This window comes from Telopea speciosissima, chromosome 3, assembly GCF_018873765.1.
Source record: "Telopea speciosissima isolate NSW1024214 ecotype Mountain lineage chromosome 3, Tspe_v1, whole genome shotgun sequence".
Lineage (NCBI taxonomy): Eukaryota > Viridiplantae > Streptophyta > Magnoliopsida > Proteales > Proteaceae > Telopea > Telopea speciosissima.
In genome coordinates, this window is record NC_057918.1 from 39114026 (window position 1) to 39129585 (window position 15560).

The following is a 15560-nucleotide window of genomic DNA, read 5'->3' on the forward strand; positions in this document are numbered from 1 at the left end:
AAGGTTATAAAACACGTTACAATCAAGACGTATCAGTCATGGTTATAGGTATAGGTATCAGTAGCTATATTGGTCACCATTGTTATCGATGCCGATACTAATATGATTAGGCCATATTGCTTCATATTGGGCATATATAGATTCAAAAAAACGAGTCATTTTTTGGTCAATACTTTGATTCATGTTGGTATCTGGTATCTGCGATATTGATATTTATCGACCAATATGCACAATCATGGTATCAGCTTGATTCGATATTATAATAATAATAAAAAAATAAAATAGACGGTCATACCCAATGCTCAAGGCTCCCACGTTTATCAAGGTCTGAAGAAGATCAAATGCACGCAGCCTTACCCCTATTTTTATAGAAGTTGTTTCTAGGACTTAAACCCGTGATCAAGTGTTTAGCAAGTGAGCACTTGACTTTAAAATCTATATCAATATGTATTGACTAATACCACCGATACGATATCGATACTTGATACCTAAAACCCTGGGTGGGAGTGGAGGCACTACTTACCATGATACTAATTAGAAAGTAATAACCTGAATTTGAGGTTGACTTGAGCTTCACTGTACTCCATCAGATTAGGAAGGACCATTAATTATTGCAAACTTAAATAATATTACTACTATGTAATTATGTATTAAGTTATTAGTTAGCGGGCAATGCATGCATTCTTGGATCTTGGGACGTACTGGATCAAAAAAATTTAATTTAAAAGGAAAAAAGATAGAGCCATTCTGAATTCTGATATGCAATCCCATATGGAGATGAGTGATTAGCCCCCTGCTTCGTAGTTAAATTCATCATTAATAACTCTAGTTAACAAAACACCATAAAAATTAATTAAGAGCCCTAAACATGAGTTTCAACACTAGCTAGCTAGCTAGCTCCCTTCTCTCTAAGCTTCGATCGACGTCTTTGCCTTCTCAATGTCTTAATTAAACTTTGTTTTATTAATAAAAATGTTAATTAAGAAACTGCCGTTTCATGGGTTAGCTGGCCATAGACCAAGCCTTGACGTAATCCAACTTAATTAAAAATTAAAATATATGAGTATGCATTTAAGCTGTCTTAATTATTGGATTCTAATTGTCCCACACTATATACAAATCAGCTCGGAGCACAGAGATACAAAGTTATTAAGAAGAAGGTAGACAATCGTATTCTACCAAAAAAACAAAAGGTAGACAATCGTAAACTTTACGAGACGTTTGGTTTAAACAAATTCTGTTTAGATCCCGAGGTTTTCCATGCATTCATGCATGGTAATGTTATTGTTACTTATTATAAAAGGGAGAGGGTTCCCTATATCGATGGTTTCAGGTATCGGTATTGTATTGTCCATATCGAATACTCGATACATATAAATCAAGAGTTTCAATCCATATGATCAAAAGTGATGAGGTTTTTTTTTTTTTTTCATTAAAATAAGCCCGATACGGTATCATACGATTGATCCATATCAAAATCAGTATCGGGAACTAAAACCTTGCCCATGACACCAGAGTGTGAGGGAAATCTTCCACACTACACGTACCAATGATGGTGCGGAGAATAGTACCATTCAATGGTACCCACATGATAAAGAGAGAGGAAACAGAAAATCATAATAAAAAAAAATCCATGTGATAGGCACAGTTCTAAGTATCCATCCGTATCTGATCGGACGTATCAGTCGATGGGCGACAGTACATTAGCAACTTAGAGAATCTTTTTCTTATTATTATTAGGGAGAGAAGGTTTCCCATGACGCCCGAGTACTAATGCGTAAAACCAGGAACAGTTTAATACTATTTGTTGTATATGTAGCCCTAAGTAAACTAAAAATTGGAGTTGTAGGTTTTGCTATTAGTTTTATAAATAATGCAATTAGTGTCCAACTTGCTATTGATTTAACAATCCCAATGCGTATAGCAAGGAACATCAACTACTAGTGTCTAGTGCTGGAACTAGGACGGTTCTCTCCTTTTGAGTGGATGAAGAAGAAGGAAAGGAAGAAGATCTAATTCCTTCAAATTGGGTAAATATATATTACAATCTATCCTTGGTCAATGGACATGAAGACTTCTGGTGGTGATGGGTTGGTTTAGTCCCTTCTATTAATTACATTTCCCTAGCTGTAAGTAAATGTTCAAGCATGATCTTAATTTATTTTATTTTATTTTATTTTTTGTTAAAAAATAAAAAAATAAAAAAAAGGAAAAGAGAGGGGACACATTGTTTTTACAAAATCTGAATTGAATTGACCCAAGTCCTGGTGGCATTGAGATTATCGTCAACTCAGAAGCTCTAGCCGCCGTTCAATCTTCATCATACCTCTCTTGTCGCTGGACAAATCTCCACTCGCCGATCCAGCAGATCCTTATAGATCTGTTCGAAAGTAGGTGTTGGCAAAATTTCAAATGGTTCTTTTACCGTCTATCGAAGCTCCACTCGTTGATCCAGCAGACCATTGTTGATTTAGCAAGTCTGTTTGAAAGTAGACTGTGGCAGCGTGTCGGCTCGCGTGGGAAGTTTGGCGTTGGTCTGTTCGGCACGTATGGACCCCCCTCTATTGGCATGTATGTGCATGCGCTTATCTTTAGCTGCATCTACAGTGTTTTCTCTAGGGATATGGTTGTAATCCATCCCCTACTCTGGATGAACCAATTAATGACATGTGAGACCGGCTCAGCTTCCACTCTTTGGTTTTGGATATCGTATATCTATACCTTGTGTTTATCATGCTCTCTATCTGTATTATGTATTTTATTTTCCTTTGTTTGACGTAGGGCGAAAGAATAACCTTCTTTTTTATCAAAAATTTTTTTTTTTTTTGAATTGATCCAATCAGTCAATTGGATCAGAGTTGACATTGATTGATTTGGATTCGGATTGGAATGGAGGTTCTGGAATAGCTGATTCTAGGGTTTTTGGGATCAGATTATTAAATTTTCAAATCTGAGGGGCAGATTCCAATCCAATAAGATTCGGAGTTTAAAATCCTTCCAGGTACATGACGTTGTACCACTTTGTGACCTTGAAAAAGAATTAATGTTGATGAGTCAAGAAATAATAAACCAGTAATGGAATGACATGTGGCAATGCAAAGATAGAACGAGAGTGGCCGGTTGGGCCAAGCAGTAACCCAAGGCCGACCAGAGACAAATCTTCAAGGTCCGAGTGGTGTACCCTCGGATGTGACCGAGTACTCTCAGTCGGCATTTGGCACACTCAACCAACAGTATGCGTCGGGGGAACAAGGGAAGACCCGAGTGGTCTCACTTAGTTCAGGATTGGCGAGACGAAGTGCTCCCACTAGGTCAGGTTGGCGAGACCGAGTACTCTCACTTAGATTCAAGTTCAAGATTGGAAAACCAGGAAGACCCGAGTGGCTCACACTCGGGCGACAAGGCAATTACCGATGGAAAGACCAAGTGCTTCACACTCACACCAAGACTTCACTCATGGCCCTTGCGTAGGGTCGGCCTAGCATAGGGTCAGCCTAATACGAAGGATTGGATATCCCTATAAAACCCTAAATCGAAGCAACAACCGTGATCTGAACAAGTTGCGGGGCCATGTTATCTCATCCCGAAGATCACCAGATATGCTGAATCAGTTGGGATCAGCCGTTATCTATCGGCGGAATCGCATCCCACTCAACTAAGGATTCTTACCATATAAAGAGTCCACTTCCAAATATAACTCCGGCACAAGATCTCCTACCTAAGTCGAATTCTTTCCTTATAAGGACTCTCCCCATAATTGCCCATGGCCACACTATAAATACCCAGGTATGAGGCTCAAACACGATCTCACTTTTTTGCGAAATTGAACTGCTGCTAAAACGAAGACCTGACTTAGGCATCGGAGAATCCTCGATCGGAGCCACACCGGCTCTCCTTTGCTCACTCGATTTTTTGCATGTTCATCCCAGGTGGACCAAATCGGAGGATTCTTGACATTTCTTGTTAAACAACTGAAAAAAAATAATAAGGCTAGACACACCTATTCCACGTGATTTTCAATCTTAAAATTAAGAGTCAAATTTTGATTTCATTTTTAGATGAAGTAAAGCAATGTTCAGGTACATGGAGTTAGAAAGCAATGTTCAAGTACATGGAATTGGACATGGGATTAGTATCTATCGATTCTGATTTGAGGTCAGTTGGAAACTTGTGATTGGCCTAAATTATAGAAATTGAAATTGGAAAAAAGAAACAAAGATTCTTAACAATTTTTCATCTAAAAAAATTGAGTATTTTACTAGAAGATTTAAGTTTCATTGATTTTCTGTTATTTTTTTTTTTTACAAACAATGGCCAAAAAAAAAAGATCAAATATAAAACCGGAACTCAAAAGAGGGTTCACAAAATTGGCAGAAATTGAGATCAACATATCACTTGATTCGATTCCCATTATTGGAACCATAAAGGGACGAATTTTTTGGGAAATCAAAGTAGCATTAGAAACATTTATAAAGGAGATGGGAAATCGAATTATCCACTATTAGGTGGGTTTTAATAAGGAGAGAGAAAGTGTGGGGTTCACTAGTGGGATGTGAGAAGGTGTGCACATGAATCTATACATTCGAAGTCATTAAAATCTGTTTCCCTAAATTTATATAAAAGAGATAACCACACCAGCACAGCCACAGCCACAACCACAACCACGACCAACAACCAGAAACATTAATTAATTAAGTAATTAATGTGATAATGAGGGTTTTCCTACCCTAACTAATAGAATTTAGAAAAGAAGGGAATATATTATACGAGTCAAACCAGATTCCAAAGGAAACATGTCGGAGGAGAAGGATATAAAAGGACCAGGTCTCTAGTGTGGAAATTAAGGAAGTGTAGAAAACATTTGTAATTATATAGTCTTAATTAATTATTTTTATATGTTTTAGATTTTTTTTTTTAACTCTCGAAAAGTATGCCCGAGAGGGGTAGGACGTCCAAGGCACGGAAGTGTGGGGGAGGTTGGACCGCCGGAGGAACTGAAAACAAGGAAGACCACACGACCAGCCGAGTCAAGAGGAATAGCATTAGTGTGAGTTAAAGATAACTTTTCTTTCTTTCAAAAGAAATGATCTCTTCTTTCTTTCTTTCTTTTTTATTTATTTTTTATTTTTTATTTTTTTTATTTTTTAAGAGAAAAAGTGTTATTCATTCAAACGTGTCCAAAGCCAAAGAAAAGAAATCGAAATACATAACATAAATAAAGGACATGATAAATACAAGAAATGGATACACAGTATCCACAGTCAAGGAGTGGAAATTGACCTAGGTTACCTATCATTTTCCCTTGTAATATTTGTATTCTTGTATTTTTTAATATATATTAAATATAAATATATTTGTATTCCTTCTCACAAACATACTTTGTAACCGGACTTTCTTTGTTCCCTAACTAACTTAATGTATTTTCACTTGGATTGAGGGACAAATACTGTAATTTCACACTTAATTGTGAATTTTTTTGTTTTTAGTTCTTCCTCTCGTCGATGTGAAAACCCTCTTAACTCGCAGTGAGAACGTTATTGCAGAATTTAAAATTGTGAAACCCAAAGGAGAGAGGTTGGAGTGTGAAAAATAGACATACAGAGAAGAAATTACTCTCTTCTGAAGCTAGCCTTCAATGGTGGAAATGTGATTCAGGTTGGTCAACTGATGACGGAAAATCAAAACAGAGAAAGAAGTAGAGAAATTTGATGGATTCCTCGATCTTCATTCTGAGTGTGCTCCTTCAAAAAGTGAACTAAATGCATACAAAATTGAAAAGAAAAACAAAAAGGTGAGCTTTGGTGGACATCTCCACTTGTTATCTACGTGAGTGAGATTGGGTTTTGAGGAGTATGGTCTAGATCATCTTTGGTCGGTTAAAAAAATGAAGGAAAAACTTGACAACAGAAAAAAAAAAACTTACGAATTTTTATATTCAATAGTAGAGGTTGCAACATTTACGATGTCAATTTAGTTGTGATTCTTCCTAATTTAACTTCTTCTTTAGAAAGTGAGACGAAAATCCGTTTTTGGATGCATATCAACTGGGTGGGGGACAAGGGGGCATGGAGTTAACGGGGAAGAAGGGTTAGGGATAGGGAGTTGCGAGGGGAGCACGAAGGAGTCTGTTCAATATTTCGAGAAATGGGAGAATGTTCTCTATGCTGCAGAGCAGTCTGCACCCAGGCACATGGACAGCTTGTACAGAGAGGCAGGGTGGTCATTGCGCCCACTCCATGTGCCTGGGCACAAGCTGCGCTACAGCACAGAGAACAGCGTCCTTTCGAGAAATTACCAAAGATGAAGAGAGAAATGGAACGAAGATCAATTCAAATGCATACGGAACAGTGATGAGACCCAAACAGGATATAACTATGAAGAATCATAAAGACAGGGACAACGAATAGAACTATGATAATGGGAGATGCCCACCACCATTCCGTTCTTCTCGTTCCAAGTATCAGGGATTATCAGTTGTTTCATCTTGTACGAAACCGATAAGTTGCAGGTGACAATGAAGTTGGGGTGGGCATTGGAAGCCGTAGGGGAGCAGAGATGGGTAGGAGAGAAGGACGGAGGGAGAGAGGGAGCCGAACAGCTGAATCCCAGGAAAGGAGGGGCCGGAACCGGAGTCAGAGAAGGAGAAGAAGAGGGAAAAAGATGGGAGTAAAATTACAAAAAAACACCCTATCTTACAATGTTGGTAAATGGTGTGGAGGTGGGTAAATAAGTCCGGTTACAACAAACCGGCTCAATAATTACATATACTATTCCTCAGTTTATAAATCTTTTTCTTTCTCCTCTTCCAAGTTCTGTCCCAACTCCCAACTATGAAATCTAAACTCCCGAAGTCTCAATTCTCAAGCTCTCTAGAAGAGCATCATTGGAGTCGTCTCTCTCTCTCTCTCTCCACAAGTCTCTAGAGTTTGACTGTTCACAGAAAAATCGAGAGTGGTGGGGAAAGAAAGCAAGACAGCGAGAGTCGAGTCGCTGAGCTATCGTTCGTACTACTCACATAGAGAAATCGCGCGCGCGCGCGAGAGAGAGGGACAGTCGCTTAGCTATTTTCCATGTGATTCATTTCTATCTCTCTCTCTCTCACACACAAATTAATTATAAGGAAAATAGCAATTGACCCAACCACTAAGAAAACAATACAGAAAAAAACAAATAAATAAATAAAAGAGACAGGCAGGTATTATATATTGATATATGTAATAAGAAAATACTATGAGAAAAAGAAAGACCCTCCATTAAAAAGGGAAATAAAACCTTTGCTCTCATATACTATTGAAATTCTTCTCCCACAACCACCACGTAAAAGACAGAAGACAGAAGAGGGGTGGGGGTTGTTCCTCTTCAAAAGAAACAAAATCCTCAAGAGTTTCCTATTTTAAGCATATATATATGCCTAGCGGGCCCATCTTATTAGAAGAGCCAAGTCCATTTTCAGCACTCCGCAACCCTGTGATCCATTTCCTGCAAAAAGATTTTTGACCAGCATTTGTACACATTCTCTGAACGAAATTGGACAATTTAAGAGCAATAGAAGAATTTTGCATAATTAAGTTTTGTTTGGGCAATAGATCATTGGTTTGAAGTTCCAAAAAAATGCCTGTTTCCACTAGGAAACGGGCATGAAGAACCTGTCCAAGAATTAGATCAGGGGTTTTCTCCCACAATTCCAACAATAACAATTGTAAGCACAGAAGCAAAATCATTTGGTCAACCAACTGTACATGAAACAATTGAGAGTCTCTCTTTTCATAAAACTACCTTCCTATGTTGTCGCTGCCTGAATCCATTAGAATTGTGAGCCTTCTTGCAGTTTTCATGAACTCGCTGCAATGCCACAAGCAAAATAACCACATCAGACTCGCAAAGAACGTCGGCCATTTAACATAACCCAGATCCTGCCTCTTTGAGCTTTTAGGGCAAATGGCAATAAGAAAAAGGAAGAAAGCTCACCTGAATGGTTCATCTCCGGTGTGTTTAACTGCACCCGTTACATCCCTATAGAGCACATGGCTCAGCATTTCTAACTTTTCTATGCCAAACATGTTGGCCAGCCTCCTGTATAGTTCTTCATATGATCCAAGAACTGACAGGTCAAGAGTCCTGCCCACATCCTCTGATTCCATGAATACCTTACAGTGGCCGGTCTCCAAACCATTCTCCGTTGTTGGCAGATCTTTATACCATGGAATTCCTCCACATAAGTTATCCTGTATACCATGCGGATGAAGTGCCGATGCAGAACCATCTGAGATGTTTGTCGTCTTCCTATTCCCATTTGATGAACTGATCCCTGTAAGCACATGTGAGACTGTATCACCAGACCCGCTAAGAGTGATCTGCTGCTCAGTGAGTATGGGTTGTCCAAAGAGCAAGAACTGGGGTGTCTTTCCATCATCAGATTTCTTTGAAGTCTGGGCAGAACTTCCCATGGTTAGCAAGCATGACACATTGTCACTGCCACTGGCAATGCCGACAATGCCATTAGAGATTCTTGATGGTGGGCTACCGTGATCATACCGCTGGAAACCAGCTGGAAACAGACCCGACTGCAGTTTGTTTAGGTGGAGATCTGATAAGGATATACCATATTGAGCATGCCTGGCTCCCTGTATGCCTGCAGTCGTGCTGTCTGATAAACAACACAAGGCTCTGCTTGATCCAAGGGGATTGCCTGAAAATGAAGGTATTGGAACTTGACCGTCAGGGGGAAAATCTGAGTGTTGCAAGAACCGCAATTTCTTCCTAGGTGGTGAAAATGGTGAGAATTGGATGGCGGGCATGTTGGATACCAATTCGACCAACCATGGGCTGACGCGCTTCACATTCTGGAGCAAATCTGGTTCATCCCAAATTACCTGTAATATAATTTCATGAAGAAGGGTAATAAGACAGAAACCAACAAGAAGACAACATGCAGTAGTAACATACAAATACCAAAAAACTGTGCCTTCGAACAATAGAAAAGATCAAGCAACAGCAAGCTAAACATGGAAAACATAAGTTTACCATAAATTTCCAAGATAAACGTGCAAAAAACAAAGAAGCAAATCTAGAATCTCTTCAGAAATTACAGAGATCAGATATCAGGATCATAGGCATTGTATGCAAACCTTTTTGACATATTATAAAGATATTTCAGACATCAGAAACAATAGAAATTGTGTGGCTCAAAATGGACGACTATTCTGATAAGCTTTTCAGAACAGGGCCAAGAAACAAAAAATTCCCAAAAGTAAAATATCGAACATTTATCCACTAATTATGTTTTCAAGTGTTATTATATGAGAGGTAACCAAAAATCACATTGACTTGAAAGGTATGGAATCACTAAGCTAAATTATTCACAAATCCTTCATCACCTTAAAAATAAAAGACATGTATCTCAATGAAAGTTTCTATAGCAAGGTCCACTTAAGCTTTTGGAAAACTACAGTATATTTTCTAATATATATGAGTGTTAACATAATCATCTCTGATACTGTCAAGTCATGGACCTTCAATGACTTACAGATGATATAATCAATGTGAGATCAGAACAGGTGTGATGGCCCAATAACTGCTTCAATAGCAACAATTCCAGAATTGTCACCAATTAGCAAAACTTCAACAGCTATCCAACATCCTAGTAACAAGCTAAAATTTCAATATGGTTACCAACAACAAGAAGAATCAAATATACAAGAAAAGTTATGCTTGGACCTGAAACAATTGGAATATTGCAGATTTATTCCCACCGCAGGTCCAGAGGGAGAATGTCATGCATCCATTGATTCAGTATTCAAATGTAAATAAAGTCAATGAAATGCAAATCATGATTGTGAACTTTGAGTCCCTATTCTCCAAAAAGAACTGGAAAACTACATATAGGAGGATTTTTATCTGGAAGTACCAAGGATAGCTGATAACCAATTTCTCAATGTAAAGAAAAGAAGGAACCAAAAATCAACAATAGCATGGCAGCTTCCTTGGTAGGAACAAGGAGGCACATGTAAATTAACATATAAGTTTCCACAAAGTATTGGCACCAGTCCAGTATGCAAAAGATGAGGAGCTAAGCATAGAGGATAAAAGGAAAAAATAAAAAAGTCACAAAACTGACCAATCACAAAAATTCAAACTATATACAAAATCAGCAACAGGAGGAATTGACAGTGAACTAAAGAAAAAATAGTGAACAAGGTGAGCCATCAGGGGCAAATAATGTAATGCACAGATTATATATGTCAGGTAAGCAGATTTAAGAGAGAAAGACCACCTGGAGAAGTCTCCACGGTGACTGAGGCCACCGGATGGAATCAGCAACCTGAACAGAAGATATGGTTCCCATGAACCAGCTAATCCGGGAAGAATCCTCAGTCTCAAAAGCCATCTTGAACCTCATCCCTGCACACCACTGGATTCGCATTGCTGCCCTCACAGCAGAGGCCTTTACGCAAAACTCCGGGGTGCTGGCTCTTGGATAGTAAACTACTTCGAAGGGCTGCCCATTGGCAGCAAGAGTTGCAGCCTCAATAACAGACTCGGCTCTAACTCTTCCCCTTGCCCTTAAACTGCCATTGGAGTTAGCATTCCCACCATTAGGGTTTCTCATTAGCTTGCTATCGTCCTCCCTCAAGAAGACAGAAAATCCCCCATAAGGTGAGACACAGTTTCCAGCAACTGGATTCCATCCAGAAGGGGACTCAGGACCGCCACCAATCCCCCTCTTCGCTCGCCGGATTCCGACACAGAGATCCCCATTCTCTGCTCTTAAGAAAACAATTGAATCCCCGGCCATGAGCTTCTTCTGGCTCACAAAAGTGCTCCATCCGGTGGTAAGGAGATGACGGCGTGGGGTTCCTCTATATATGTGACGAAACTTCCAAACGTCACCATGGACATCCTTCGCAAGGACCGTCTGGACAGGAGGATCAGCAGAATAGTCGAGACGCGGGAAGATCGTTTCTGCACAATATCGAGGTACAGAGAAACCTCCACCATTGTTGGCATCTGATTGTGTCAAGGTCTTGGCAAATGAAGCTGGCTTCTCTTGGAGCTCAGATCCATTGCTTCCGATAACCCCATCATCGTCGCAGTCAGCTTCGTTGTTCCTTAAGGGAACCAACCTCATCTTGGAATAAACTTCGTCTGTCTCAGGATCTGCCATGAACTTCACCGCAGCAACTCGGCAGAGGGTGAGTGGAGGAATCCTTGATGAATTACCCAAATCAATGTTCCCATGAGCATGCTCCGCCTGTCCCTGCGGAAAGTAGAAGACCTTTGAGTTAACCAGAGGCATCTGAACCATCCCTCCCGCGCAGGCATGCCAAAGTTGAGAATCTAGACATTTCTCCGTCTCCTTCGTTGGTTCTTTCGTTGAATCCGTAAATGTGATCATTGCGATTCAAAGTGATTGCAGTAATCAAACAGACGGTATTCAAAGCATGAACCTCCTTTGTAGAAGCTAATCTATTAGTGAACTCAAGCTGCAAGCAAACAAAGATTTAAAAAAAAAGAATTTAATCAGGCTAAAACGGCCAACCAGAATCAGAAGCAGAAGCAGAAGCAGAGAGAGAGAGAGAGAGAGAGAGAGAGAATTAAAATAAAATAGAGAAGAGAGAGGACCACAAATTTTTGTTCTAACCTTATTTCAAGTCTCTAAGCGAGAAAGTCAATCAAGAAAAAACCGCCCAACTGAAAAGAAACAAAACCTCCTCTGTTTTCAATCCAGAATAGCAGAACTCAGAGAGATGAGAGAACGAAGCACATTACTTCAAAGCTTTAAACCCCAAGAACGATTCTGATATATCTACTGCAAGGATCTCCTCCGATTGTCACCGTAAACGAAGAAAGACCCTAAACTAGAAATTATCCTTCCGATACTGATAACCTAGCAGAAGAAATCTTCAACTTGTATACCATTTCTACTGTGACATTGAAGAAAACCCAACCTTTCATATGATGTCATGTCTTGAACTTCTGAACCTCATTTCAACGATGCATACAGTACATTGAAGCAAACACGCTATCTTCGTCTTACCACGAAGATGGGTCCTCAGAGCAGAACTCCCAGACCTGAGAGAATTTTGGGGGAAGCGTGTTGGTGTTAATGAAATCTCCGTTATTTTGAAGAAGATTTAAAGCAGTAACCAGACTCCAACTGCCAGACGACCAAGATCACCTTGAAGCTCACAGGAATCAATGTTCCAGTAATTTCCGTCCTGTAGTAACTAGTCAGAGAAATCTAGCGCTCCACACAGGTATAACCTCAACCAAAGAAGGACTTACAGAAACCACCTGAAAGAATCAACCTTTGAGAGTAAATCCTCCCTTGAAACCTCGTTCTTGTTTCACATATGTGACGGTTCTCAAGTCCCAGTGAATTCCCGACTCTCTCTGAGTGAAGATATAAGAAAAACTCACAGCAGCTCGTCGTCAGTCGTCACTCTTCGTTCTTCTCCTTCTCTACAAAGGTTGAGAAGGATTTTTCCTCCGCACCTAACAAGAGAGAAGCTCCATGACCATAAGAGAGCCGAGCAGATTTTAACAGAGACTATACAGACAACATCCACAAAATTTCACCTTCTTCGATGCTTTCAGATCAAAAAACGTCCAAAACACAAGCTGTGATCACTCTCCAACTGGGTTATCTCTTCTTTATCTTTTTCTTCAGATCTGAAGAAGAAACTCTCCTTCACTTTCTCTCCCACCAGAACTGTACTTAGAACAAACAAACAACAAAGGCTGAAGCATCACGCGGACATATCAAAATAGAAGCATCGAAGTCTTAAAAAATAAAAAGCAAAAGGAAACTACCACTTACAAAGAAAGAAATTTAAAAAAAAAAAATAGGGGTTAATTAATACTAATTAAGACCTTCTTATCTTTCTAAAACCCAAAAAAAAAAAAAAAAAGAAAGAAAAGGTGCCACTGATATCGCGATATTTTGAAGAGAAAACGAAAATCTCTCTCTCTCTCTCCTAAAACCGAAGTCGTTAAACCCACAATTTAACCATGGTGGGCGTGGCCCCTGCGCTCTCATGCAGAGTACGAACGGTTTCCCATTCTTTTATCTGAGACTGTGAAGTCTGAATCTCTGATCCTTCCTTTGATGACCAATAAAGACCTCATATATAAATAAGAGAAACGAAGAAAATCTCTGATGATTCTCTGCAGAAGAAGGATGATTCAGAATCAGATTAACCAGAGTTAACTGAATTAGCTTCAACATTTCATGCAAGTAGAAATTAATATAACCAGGGTTAACTCCTATTCAGTATATGTTGGGGTTAACTATTGGAAGAGTCACTCACTTTGTCACTTTCATGGTTTCAGATAAGGGTGTCAATTTTGATTCGATTTGCTTTTTATCCGGTTGAATCGGTTTTGGTTCAATACGACCCAAAAAATGTTGAAATGTTAAGGTACAGTTTGGTTTTGATTGGTTTCAGTTTTGGTCCAGTTTGATTATAGTTTATCAGTTTTGTTTAATGGTTTTTTTTTTTTTTTTAACCAGGCACATTTATTTGTACAAAATATTTTCAAATTTTTATTGGGTTTTTATGTTTGGTTTGGTTTCCGCTTTGAGTCGATTTCAATTTTATTTAATTTTGAAAAACAAAATAAATCAAATCGAAACCAAACCAATAAGTAAGTATTTCAGTCAATTTTGATTGGTCCAACCAGTCAAGATGGATTTTGAAACCCTAACTTCGATTGTCCACGATACTTTTGACCTCTTTTGAATCAATCATAAATGTGAGGGCTTGAAACTTCCTCTTTTGCTATTTTACTTTAAGGGAAATTAATGTTTTCTATTCGGGAAGTGTGGCTTCTGTGCACATCATTTGCACATTTCATGAGGGGTGGGATGGTCATTTTTTTCCCATGTGTCTAACGCAAGGCATACACTCACAGACAGAGTTCTTTTTCCCTTTTCTTTCAATCACTAAAATTGCAAAAAATTAATAAAACTTGCTTCTTGTAGCAAACTCTACAAGCCTTATGTCAACAAACTATAAAATATATCACAAATTTGTATTCCTTTTCTTTTTTATTGCTTGATTCAGTTTATGCATTTTCTCAAAAAGCTATACAATATCACAAATTTGATTCATTTTATAGGGGTTTGGCAATCAATTTCGTTTTGATTTGAATCAAAATCAATGGAGGCTGACCTATGTCCAATTCGAGTTTTTCATCGTTGGTCACTGTACACCCTCAAATAGCTTTCTATTGTAGACGCTTGAGTTCTTTTGGTTTTCTCAAATCTTTAAGTTGGAGAGATCGGACTTCTTGTTGTTTTGTAGTTTTCGACATTTTTCAAGGGAAAAAAACAGTAGGCATGCGACAATGATAAGATCTCCTCAGAGTCTCTTTCTCTCTCTTTCATCCCTCCTCATTTAATGATGTCTACTTCCCATATACAACAACACCTACCGAAACTCTTCTCTCTATTTAGGCGTGTATGATACTGTTAGAGTGAGAGAATATGAATGAGAAAGAAAGAGAGAACATACTAGAATTATCATAGTTCGGTTCAACAGACCCTATATCCACAATACTATATGTTTTCAACTCTATTGACATCCAACGACTCTCATTTTACAGGAGAGGATATGAGATAATCAACGAGAATATCCAAGGAAGTTTGGTTGTATAATTACAAGGAAGTTTGATTGTATAATAGGCTAGTAGGGATACGAATACAAGGAAGCTTGGCTAGTAGAGATAAGTATTACCATTAGGATAAAAATCTTTATATCTTGTTTCCATCTTTAAGTCGTGAAATTAAATTCGACTCAATCTCTTGAGTGTTACCAGCGCATGTGTCATGCGTGGAGATCTTATCCCTTATACGCTCTAACAAGGTCTAGGGGGAAGAACCTTGAGCTTGTTGATGAGAAACGTGAACCGTGGCAAAGCTTTTATGTGAACCGTGTTACCAGTGCATGTGTCATGCGTGGAGATCTTATCCCTTATATGCCCTGATAAGGTCAAGGGGGTAAGAACCTTGAGCTTGTTGATGAGAAATGTGAACTGTGGAAGAGCTTTTATGTGAACAGTGTTACCAGTCCATGCGTCATGCGTGGAGATCTTATCCCTTATACACCCTGACAAGGTCAAGGGGGTAAGAACCTTGAGCTTGTTGATGAGAAATGTGAACCATGGAAGAGCTTTTGTAAAAATATCCGCTATTTAATTTTTGGTGGAGATGAAACTGACATCGATATCACCCTTGACAACCTTATCGTGAATAAAGTGGAAGTCAATCTCCACATGTTTTGTGTGGGCATGGAAGACCGGATTATCCGTGAGGTATGTGGCACAAACATTACAACACCATAGAATCGACGCATGGTAAAGATATTGTCATACCCCCATTCCTATAAGGAATATAATAATAATAAAAGGGGTGACTGGGACAATACACGTCATCCCACTAAGCTACCAGGATCACAGATACAGTGTCCTAATCCATAGTCCTAAATCAACAGCAATGTTTCATTAATATCAGAGTGCAGAAAGAAAATAAATATTACATTTTCAAGTGTAAAATGTAT

At 38.9% G+C, this 15560-nt stretch overlaps 1 protein-coding gene across 2 annotated transcripts; it reads right to left on the reverse strand.

Annotated features, from left to right (window-relative positions):
• Positions 1-7369: 7369 nt before the first annotated feature.
• LOC122656165 (auxin response factor 18-like) lies at positions 7370-12010 on the reverse strand. 2 transcript variants are annotated; one of them, XM_043850620.1, is made up of 5 exons: positions 11642-11770; positions 10274-11483; positions 7969-8873; positions 7777-7842; positions 7370-7479 (listed from the first exon to the last, which is right to left on the reverse strand). In XM_043850620.1, the coding sequence occupies exons 2-5, from the start codon at positions 11393-11395 to the stop codon at positions 7389-7391; spliced, it is 2184 nt and encodes a 727-aa protein (XP_043706555.1). In that variant the 5' UTR covers positions 11396-11483; positions 11642-11770; the 3' UTR covers positions 7370-7388. The 2 variants fall into 2 exon arrangements, with proteins under 2 accessions (XP_043706555.1, XP_043706556.1); XM_043850621.1 differs by lacking the exon at positions 11642-11770 and adding an exon at positions 11949-12010 and having other exon boundaries at positions 7376-7479.
• Positions 12011-15560: the final 3550 nt, after the last annotated feature.